This window comes from Taudactylus pleione, unplaced genomic scaffold, assembly GCF_031769625.1.
Source record: "Taudactylus pleione unplaced genomic scaffold, aTauple2 ptg000095l, whole genome shotgun sequence".
Taxonomy (NCBI): domain Eukaryota; kingdom Metazoa; phylum Chordata; class Amphibia; order Anura; family Myobatrachidae; genus Taudactylus; species Taudactylus pleione.
The window spans coordinates 6,101,967-6,112,814 of NW_028284497.1; the positions used below are offsets into that span (position 1 = coordinate 6,101,967).

At 40.5% G+C, this 10,848-nt stretch overlaps 1 protein-coding gene across 2 annotated transcripts; it reads right to left on the reverse strand.

The window, feature by feature from the left end:
* Positions 1-368: 368 nt before the first annotated feature.
* On the reverse strand, positions 369-6,698 carry LOC148526537 (leukotriene B4 receptor 1-like). 2 transcript variants are annotated; one of them, XM_088470213.1, is made up of 2 exons: positions 6,577-6,698; positions 369-2,291 (listed from the first exon to the last, which is right to left on the reverse strand). In XM_088470213.1, exon 2 carries the CDS (start codon positions 2,286-2,288, stop codon positions 1,218-1,220), a length of 1,071 nt encoding a protein of 356 aa, XP_088326339.1. In that variant the 5' UTR covers positions 2,289-2,291; positions 6,577-6,698; the 3' UTR covers positions 369-1,217. The 2 variants fall into 2 exon arrangements, with proteins under 2 accessions (XP_088326339.1, XP_088326338.1); XM_088470212.1 differs by having other exon boundaries at positions 6,573-6,698.
* Between the last annotated feature and the right edge of the window lie 4,150 nt (positions 6,699-10,848).

Here is a 10,848-nt window from a genome sequence, read left to right on the forward strand (position 1 = left end):
GCACGCCCCCTTTAGTGCGAGACCCATAGCGACGGCTTGGCCGTCGTTATTCGGGTCTCGCGCATGCGCACGACGGAGCCGCCTCCGGCGTGCGCATGCACACTTGGCCAACATCGCCCACTGTCTCCTAACTCTGCTTAGTAAATAGACCCCTATATGTGTTAAGCATACCTCTGTGTCCACCGTCCATGGCCATTTCTAAGTGAGGTGGCAATCAGTGATGTGCGGTCAGGTGAGGCAGAGCCTTTCCTATCATACTTAGGTATACTCCAAAGCTTTGACTATAAAAATGATAAGAAAAATGTAAAGAAAATATTAAAAATATCTTCTTTGTATTATTCTTATAATTTTTATAGTCAAAACTCTGGAGTAAAAGTGTATGGCAAGTGAGGCATTGCCTCCCCGTCTACCTTTTCCGCAAATCCCTGATCAAAACACACCAAATTTCCAGTACTATATACTGCTGCACGTTTGTATAATGCCCACATGAACCCTCCGGTTCATATACAGTATGTATGTGTATATCTGGCTTTGATACTGGCCAGTGCCTCCCCAGCCATTTATCTCGCCGTATGTCATTGGCGGCAATTTGTACAAATATGTAATCAGCAGGGGTATACTGTAGTTTTAATACCTAATACACATTTGGCAGAATATTGTTTTTGTCTCAGCAGTTTTTTCTGTTAACTTATATTTTGCAAAGTAGTAAATGTTCCTTGACATTTAAAAAAAAAAATAAACCTTAATTTAAACATTGCTAAAATCAATGCTCCCTTTGCCCTGTGGATTACAATTAGTGAGGCCAATCCCGGGATCGGTATTGGCGGTATTCTGGGATTTGAGGCCAAACTTGCTGGGATTCAAATCCCGGTAATGGCACTTCCAATCCCCAGATTTACGGGATTGAATTGCGGACAGCAGTACTGAATTGCGCAGCAGCTTCTGCATAATAAATTTAGCGGACAGCGCTAAGTCAGAGCTACAATTCTCAGAGCCGTGTAATTTTGGAACATTACTCTGTGATTGCATTTAATTTTTCACTTAATTTACAATATTACATTTCCTGTAGTTCTATTTACCACAGCAAATGGAGTCAGGACCTGTTTATAGTTAAACAGACACCCGGTAGCATGGATTGTGTGACTCTTTGTAAAGCATATGCTTGTAAATATAGGTTGAACAATCAAGTAAAATAAGATAAATTTGACTCATCATTATCAGTCTATTTGATTAGTGGAACAAATCTTACTCCGTTCTCCAGATTTTTCCAATTCAACAGGCTCAGTGTGACTTCTTTGACGAAAACCTTGTGAGATTTTACGTAAACTGGAAGTCTCAGAAGGAGTTCCTTCAAAGAGTTTGGCCATGAATCCCACCCCAGCAGTCCTTATGAAATTACCACCAGCAAATACATATAGAATAGGATTAGCGCTGCTGCTGAGATAAGCAAAAGCTATGACATTAGGCCTGACCTTACTAGCTGTGATTCTCAGAATGTCTGACGAGTACAGTTCTCCTGATACTTGAATCATATTTACCACTTGGTATGGAAGCCAGAAGAGGGCAAAGGTTACTATGATCATGATGACCAATCGGCTAGTCCTATGCTTGGTCTGAAACTTAGCAGTACGTAACCTTAGTCCGATGTAGATGTAGCAGGACACTATAACTGTGAATGGGATAGCAAATCCCATTGTCTCACACATATACTGAATAATGATGTGCTTAGAAGGATTATTATAATAGCTGTGATATGGTCTGCATTGGTCACGATTATATAGGTGTATTACAGCACGGTAAAACACTGTGGGAATGGCCAACAGAGATGCCAACACCCATATTGCAGAAACTATACCCGTGACAATCGTCTTTGTTCTCAGATTCTTAGAAGTGAATGGCATGGCCACGGCAAGAAAGCGATCAAAGCTCATAAAAGTGACGAGGAAGATGCTAGCGTACATACTCAAGCAGCAAATGTAATAACACATCTTACAGATGACATTCCCAAATGTCCAGCTGCCCGTTGCCAGGACATGGAGGAAAAATGGTGCTGTGAGGATCACCATGATGTCTGCCATGGCCAAATGTAAAATGAGGAGACAGGTGACTGTGCGTTTCTTCATTCGGGTCAACACTGTCCAGATGACAAATGCATTTCCTGGAAATCCGATAATGAAGGCGACAGAGAGGAAGGCAATGCCGAGACTGGGAGATGGTGCAGGTGATTTGCTAGTTGAGTTTGCTAACACAGCATGTACGGTGGTCATTGTCATCGGATCGATCACCATTTACTGTGAATAGGAAATAGACATTGCAGATGCAATTATAAAAATCATTACTGTAGAAGTTTAGAAAATAAGCATAGGCAGATGGAAAATATAAATAAACAAAATAATGTATCTATTACAGTACCTGCACCGATGTGCAGTTACTGTCCCAGAGGAGGACCTCCCAGGAAGCTCGAAAACTGGACAAATAGTTTAATGTCCTGTCACAAATTAACTGAATCACTGGCTACAAACAAGTATGGCAAATTGATTAAATCATTTCATCTATCTACCTATAATGCCGTCCGGTAACATGAAATAAGAGAAGATTATCTATGGTTTGCTCTGAGAGTAGTACACTTTATGAATGAGATTCCACCACTAATATCATGGATATTTTAATTTTTTTTTTTTCAAACAATTTTATTGACAGATTAACATACAAAACAAAGTACATGTTGCAATGTCAGGTACAACATTTTCCATGAAAACACTTGTTAACATGTGAACAGTGACAGAAATTTTACTGATAAAATAATACATATTTAGATACATATATTTCCCATAAATGAGAAAATTAATAACGCAACTAATTGTTTCACTTAAAAGTGTATTCCTGAACTTGAGATTTCCAAATTGTACCAAGTTGTTAAACTAAAACATTTTCTTAAGGCTTCTTTTAAAACATCTGAAACTGAGTGAACATAAGGAGGCCAAGTTTAAAAAAATGTCTCCGTCAGTTTTTCCGGAATCGGTATGGAATCCCGGCTGCCGCATGGCTGCCGGTTTGATTCCCGGCAGTGGCAGCCCGACAGATCAGCAGAGCCCGGCAGCGGAAGCCCGACAGCGCTGGAAATCCTGATCGTCTCTAAGGTAAGTATAAACTAACCTAACCTAACCCCCTAACCCTAACCCTCCTTAGGAGTGCCTAACCCTAACCTCCCCCCCAAGTGCCTAACCATAATCCCCCCTCTGTGCCTAACAATAACCCCCCCTTCCCTGCTGCCTGAACCTAAGTCCCCCGGGGGGGTGCCTAACCCTAACCTCCCCCCGTGGGTGTCTAACCTTAACCCCCCCTTCCCCTAGCCTAACCCTAACCCTCCCGGGGGGGTGCCTCACCCTAAGTCCCCTCGGGTGCCCTAAACCTAACCCCCCCGTTGCTGTCCGCTCGCGGCGCCCGGCATCCCGATCGAAGGCGTTATAGTTATAGACGCCGGTCATTTATCCCACGCTGGGATAAAGCAGCCGGGAAGCCGGCTGTCGGTATTAAGGCAGCCGGTTTCCCGACTGCATACCGTTTTTCCTTATGCAGGGAAGCCTCTGTCCAATTCATAAAAAATAGAAAAGAAAGTTTGGTATGAAATAAATTTATAGGAACGGGAGAAGTTGAAACCACTTAGATAAGCAAGATCTGTAGTATTATTTGGATATATACCCCCCAAAAAACATTCCTCATTCATTTTGAATTACATTTTGAAAGTATTGGTGATGTAAGTTTGAAGGGTTTTCCAAAATACCTGAACCAGAGGACAAGACCACAAAGAGTGCATAATATCTGTATCAGGTGCAGCACATTTATAACAAATGGAATTTACTGCCTCTCCTATAATACATTTTAGTTTTGGAGTAAAGTATGCAGGTGTAGGATTTTTGGTGCATTTCTGTGTAGGAGGATGAGACTAGAAGTTTATTGAGTTTCATACAGGCCTCTAAAATATTTTTCACAGTGAGATCAGGGAAATCCGCCTTCCATTTCAGCAATCCCACTGAGCCAGTTTCTATATCAAGGATAGGGCGTGTATGCATATAAATAGATGAAGTAGAGAGGGAATCTCTAGGCTTATAAAATAGTATCCTATCTAAGGAGCAAAGATCATCTAGCTTTAAACTCTTTAGTACATTCTATGCATAGCTTACAAATTGCAAAAATGGGAATAGTGGTATTGAAAGAGAAAGAAATTTATCTTGTAACTGTGATCGAGTAATAGTGGACAAATCATCAATGTTCAGAAATTGATAAACATAACATAGCCCTGCAGTGTGCCACATCTTAAAAATGGGTGAAGTTTTGTTTGGTGGAAAATTTGGGTTACCCCACAATGGTAAAAATATGGAGTTTGTTTTGGATACCTTTAAACTAGATCTGATTAATCTCCAGGCCATACACGTGGAATGTAATAAAATATTTTCTTCAATCAATGCAGGGAGAGATGGTGAAGGGGTATGTAATAAAGAGACCACATTCCAATCAAGGGTAAAAGTCTGTTCAACATGGCGCTTCATGTAAACATTAGAACCCCCGATCCAATCCAGTGCCACCCTATAATTTGCGGCCAGAGCGTAGGTACGAAAGCATGGCAAATTAGCGTCTCCCAGGTCCTTTTTTTGCTGCAATTTGAACAAAGACACCCTTGGACGTTTGCCTGTCCAGATGAATCTTGTCAATGCTCTGTTTAGTGTTGCTAGATCTCTTTTGGACGTTATTATTGGAAGCATCTGTAAGACATAAAGGAATCTAGGGAAACAAACCATTTTATATAAATGGCTTCTACCTAAATATGATAGAGGAAGATGAGACCATCTATTAAAATCCGAGATGGTCATTGACACAATAGTTAGTGTCATACAGTTTGGCAGGGTTTGAAGGTACTTTGACTTCTAAATAAGTGATGCAATCCTCATCAGCCCATCTGAAAGGAAACTGGTTCCCCCAACCCGATTTAACCTCAGGAAAAAAGGCCAAAGCAACAGTTTTGGTATAAATAATTTTGAATCCTGATACCAGTTCAAAAGTGTCGAGTAATATTACCAAATAGGGTATCGCTAGTTTTGGGTCCACAAAATAAAATAACAGGACGTTGGCAAATGCAAAACATTTGATATCTGTTTGCGCCAGCATGATACCTTGAAAACGGGTCTCTTTAAAGAAATGTCTAATAAGGGGTTCCAATGCCAAATGCTATAACAGCGGGGAGAGCAGGCAGCCCTGCCTCGTGCCACGGAAAAGACTGAATAGTCGTGTGTTTAGAGCATTGACAGTTAGAAAAGCTTGCAGAGTTTGATATAAGGCATTAAAAACATGGGTAAACTCTGGGCAAAATCCCTATAAGGAAAGTATTCTGTTCAAGTGTGCCCATGACACTCTGTTGAAAGCCTTATCTGCGTCACAAGTTCACAACTGATGACTATGCTGCCTTTCTGCCTCACTTGATCGGTTTTGATCATGGCTGCAATAAGCGTTCTTATGTTGTTTACTGAATGGCGATTTATAAGAAAACCTGTGGAGAAATTTAGGAAGGATCAGCTGTAACCGCATAGCTAATAGTTTTGTAAATATATTTATGTCCTGATTTAAAAGAGAGATCGGCTTGTAGGAGGTAACCGATGTGGGGTCTTTATTTGGTTTGGGTATCAAAAGATATTTTCATTTTTAATGAAAATAATCCCGCTATGTACAAAGGGGAACTTGCAGGAACAGTGGTTGCGGTAACCGTTGTCCCTGCAAGTTATATCCCTGGCAAATTGTAGAAGTCTTTCACAGAAGTGAAAGACTTCTCTGGAGGAAGCTGACACTGTGCATGCACACAGTGGGTTCTATTCATGAAGATGTGTGTTATAGAATTGTTACTTATCACTATAGCTCGCATCACTTCGATGCAATCTATAGTTTTGATAAGTAGCAATTCATGTACACTTACCTGTTTACCGAAGCAAAGTGTCCCTGCGAGTTCCCCTTTGTATATAGTGGGGATATTTTGATTAAAAGTGAATATATTCCTGGCTGGTCTGCAATTATTAGTAGTACATACACACGTAAAACGTGCTCTGCTACTTTCACATTGTATTGTTGATTATGATGACAAGGATTTCAGATATGGACAGTTTTCTAAAATAATTTCTAATCATGTCACAATGCGTGACATTTTGACCCTGATTATGAATATAGGTATTATTTCAAAAGTGGCAGGTTATCATCATTATCTAGAGAATTTGTTAATTCAGCTTTCTTAGTACATAGATTTAAAATGAGTGAACTGATGCATAGATCGCAGAAACCAAGTATAAGAATAAAATATCAATTTAGCTACAAGTTTTCTTTGCATGCCTTCTATGCACAAGTTGTACTGTATTGTATTGTATTGTATTGTATTGTATTGTAGCTTCTTACATAGTGATTATTTAAATGCAAGAAAATATATATTTAGTGGTGCAATTGCACATTGCGCCTAGCAAAGCCAGGAAGACAGGTGTCTATTGTCATATTGCTATTGGCATTACTCCCAGCAGTCACACATTAGTACTTACTGACTTAGATATATTGCTGCAGTCTCTTCCAGATGGAGATATCCTTATTATCAAGTGCAAATGTTTCAATCAGTCCATTGAATAGATTTCATGCCAGACATGTAGAAAATGTAGAGAAGTACTGGATGCCTATGCAGGATGTTACAGAAAGATCCTACAGAGCATTGCAGCCTGATTTCCTGTTGTCACAACACATAAACTGCTATTTTACAGCTTATTGCGCAATATAACATCTGTAAACATTAGTTAATTTAGTATTACTCATTTAAGGCGCATACACACGTAACGATGTTAGTAACCAACGATTTTCGTTAACGATTTTCGTTCAGATTTTCCCGTGTACTGTAATTGCAGACACTAGTGGATGCGTTAGTGGATGGGAAAAGTGGGGGCAGTGCAGTCACAGAAATCTGTGCTACTTGCATTAGCATTCCCTTTGTAAGTCACCTGCATTCCCTGTGCAGCTGCATATGGGCCTGCGTGTGACTCAGGCGTAATTATCATTATGAATATTTTATAAAGATTTATTTTTTAAAATGTATTTAGCTCTCCCCACTTTCCCAGTGTGGGCTGCCATCAGAAATGTAGGTGCCCCCACCAATTGAATAACAGAAAATTCCAATTTAGGCCCGTATTCAATAACCCGCGAAAAGCCGAGATCCGCAAAAAAGTATCACCGATTGCGACTTTTCGCCTGTCGGAAAAGTATCTCCGTATTCAATTCCGTCCGCTTTCGCGTACGCTGAAGCGCAATGCAATGTAATAGGCGAAAAAGATTTGCCTCTGAATAGGTGGAGAAAATAAGTGCAAAATTTTTGTTTGGGGTGCAAAGGTGGGGAAACCACTCAGACCCCTTGGGACAGCCCCCCAATGGGCAACTGCGTCAAAAAATTCCTAAAAAAAACTTAAGAACACCCCAAAAAAGTACTTTGAATTTGGGGGCGAAAAAGTGCAAAGTGGGGGGACAACTTCTCAAACTAGTGAAATAAGGTTCTGGGGGTGCACTAAGAAGGGGTCAAGTGTTTTGGGGATTGCAGGTGCATTGTTGGGGGTGGAATTATTTAAAAGTTCACTTTAGAGACATTAAAAGATGCTTGCACCCATTTTCTGGTATCCCAAATTTCACAGGACTACTTATTTTCACCAAAAAATACTGCTTTATGCCATTCTTCACCACTTGTGAATATACGCCAATTAGTGGCAATTGTGCGAACTTAAGTACCCCAAACAGTTTTATTAGGGCTAATCGGGCACTACTACATTGATCCCCAATGTTTCTGCATCTTTTTGGGAGGTTCAGGCCGATTTTCCCGATTCTGACACCACTTTTCACCTGTTCTGACTTAACGTGTCTCCGTTTTCGTGTCTTTTGAAACTGAACGCACGATAAGTTTCCGCGGATAAAATATGCGATGTAGGCGAAAAGTCCGTAAGGCAAAACTTTATCGCGGGTGCGAAACTAATTGAATATGGGCATTAGTGTGGGATGTGCAAAAGTATAATTATAAGATGAGGTGAAAATTTCTGCAGGTCGGTGGCGGAGTGCGCCATCTAAACCACATTATTTATCTCAGGCAGCATACGTAGTGATTTTTGCAAGTACTATAGCTCAATGCTTGTAAATAAGGGAAAAGTGTAATAATCAATCTCAAAGTGTATACGGCTGAAAGGTTTTGACATCAATCAGTTAATATCAATATTTCATACCCCGGACAGACCAAGACCGTACATAGTAGGTAAAAACAGACAATGGGATAGGGAGATTTTCATATTTGAACAGAGCTGTCACCAAGCCTTAGATGTTGTAGTCAAATGAACAATATCTTTACCAGAGGGGGGAACACAGCCTGGTGAGTATGTAGTTGAGCCGCTAAATGAGTATCTGGACTAAAGGCTTGGTCTATGTTGCAATTAGGGATGTGCGCCGAACCCTGTGTTTTAGTTTTGGTTTTGGATCTGTATCTCCTTTGTGTTTTGGATCTGAATTTGATTTAGGCAACACCGCCCTTGCGTGTTTTGAATTTGGATCTGTATTTTTTTCTTAAAAATCATAAAAACAGCTAAATTCACAGTATTATTAACCTCAATAACATTAATTTTCACTCGTTTCCAGTAAATTTTGACCACCTCACAGCTCATAATATTGATGTCATCCAGTTTGGGCCAAAAGCTTGCATCCAAATAGCTGGCTGACGAAACAAAGGGACAGCAGTGGGAGATACTAACATGTGGCAGTTCAGCTTCAAACATGGCACAGAGTGGTACTGCAGTGGTAGACAGGATGGCAGTTTAATAAACCATACGACCCCATAAGAAGTTTAAAAACCAAGAAAGTTTTCATTAATCAAGAACTAGGTCAGAAGCCCGAGGGAGTTGGAATATGTTTAAAGACTAAAGTCAGGGAGAGGACAGAAATGTTGATTAGTTTTTAATTTATTTATTTTAATGTTTTGATTCTTAAAAAAAAATATGAGGGAAGATCAGTGTTGGAACAAGTTCTTCAGTTCATGAAAGACATCTTTGATCTGGAGGAGGTTTTTTTATACAACTAATAGAAATGCGGTGGTCTTACTTGTGGAGGTGCTGCTAGTATACACTGTAAACAGATGTTTACTTTGTGCTCAAGGAGGTTGTTAGGGATAATGGGACCAAGACTTGCTGTTTACATCAGAGAAAAACAGCCTGTAGCTCTCCAGCTGAACTAGAACTCCCAGCATCCGTGATGTTTGCCAGACCTACTGGAAGTTATTTGTTAACAATGGATTGGCATGCCTCAGTTTACACAATCTGTAATTTCTGGACATATTTGGCATTCAGCAACCACATGTATAAGATTTCAGTGGCTGTGGCAGTTCAACTTCCAACTTGGCACATCAGGAAACAAATGTTTTTATTATTCAAGAGGCCTGAGGGAATTGGAGTATGTATGTAGTTGAAGACAGGGAAAGGAAGGGTTGATTAGTAGTAAATTTAATACATTTTTTTTATTCCAAAGCAAATTAATGAGGGAGGAGATGAGGGGAGGAGGCATTTATAAAAAATATTAAATCATTCACATCAGTCCTTACCCCAGAAGAATCCTTTAGCGCTATGCCTGCTGCTGCTCCTGGGAGTGGATCTTCATCCCAGTAGTAGTTTAAAAATACAACTGACTGTTAATCAATCCATTGCAAGGGGGAGCAAGTATGACAGCAGTCACCTACTTGCACAGCGTATCACTGACGCCATAATATCTATGCTGGTATTAGATGTGCATCCAATATCCGCCAATAATGCAGTGGGTTTTAGCTTTAGACAGTTAGTTGAGGTCCTATGTCCCCGCTGCCATATCCAATCTAGATTTCACTTCAATAGAAAAGCAAAACCCAGCCTGTACAGGGCCATTACAAAACATGAATGTGTCCTCCAAAATGTTGTTGTACTCACTGTCTACTTAACCACAGATATGTGGACAAGCGGAACAGAGCAAACGCAAGATTACATGACTGTAACAGCCCACTGGGTGGGTGTATTGCCTTCAGTTGTACCAACAGCAGCAGCATCAAAGAAACAGCAGCTCATTTAGAGGCAGGCTACACTGTGTATCACCGGTTTCACTAAGAGGCATACCACTGACAACCTTTTAGAAAAACTCAGGGAAGTTATTGCAAAATGGCTTCCCCCGCTTGGATTCTCCTCAGGATTTGTAATTTCTGACAATGCCACCAATATTGTGAAAGCATTACAGCTGGGTGAATTCCAACATGTCCTATGTTTTTCTCACGCAATCAACTTGGTGGTGCATTTTTTTTTACAAATTAGAGGGCCATGCAGGAGATGCTTTCTCTGGCCCGAAAAATTTCTGGACATTTTCGCCATTCAGCAGGTGCATGTAGAAGATTGCAGCACCTGCAAGAAATTTTGAATTTGCCCTGCCACCAGCTGAAGCAAGAGGTAGTTACAAGGTGGAACTCCACCCTTTACATGCTTCAGCAGATGGAGGAACAGCAAAAAGCCATCCAAAGCTACACAGTGAACTATGACATAGGAAGAGGAGAGGGAATGCACCTTATTCAAGCTCAGTGGAAAATACTTTCCATGTTGTGCAAAGTGCTGAAACCCTTTGAAGTAGTCACCTGTGAAGTGAATTCAGATACTGCCAGCTTGAGTCAGTTAATTCCCCTAATTAGACTGTTGGAAAAGCAACCTGAGAAACCGAAGGAGGAGCTGAAATGAAGCGATTCTGCAAAGTACGTTTTTCTTGTAGAGCAAGTCCTTTATTCGCTTCACCAAGAAC

Coding starts and splice junctions, on each gene's coding strand:
- LOC148526537 (XM_088470213.1), bottom strand. CDS start 2,288: ATGGTGATCGATCCGATGACAATGACCACCGTACATGCTGTGTTAGCA.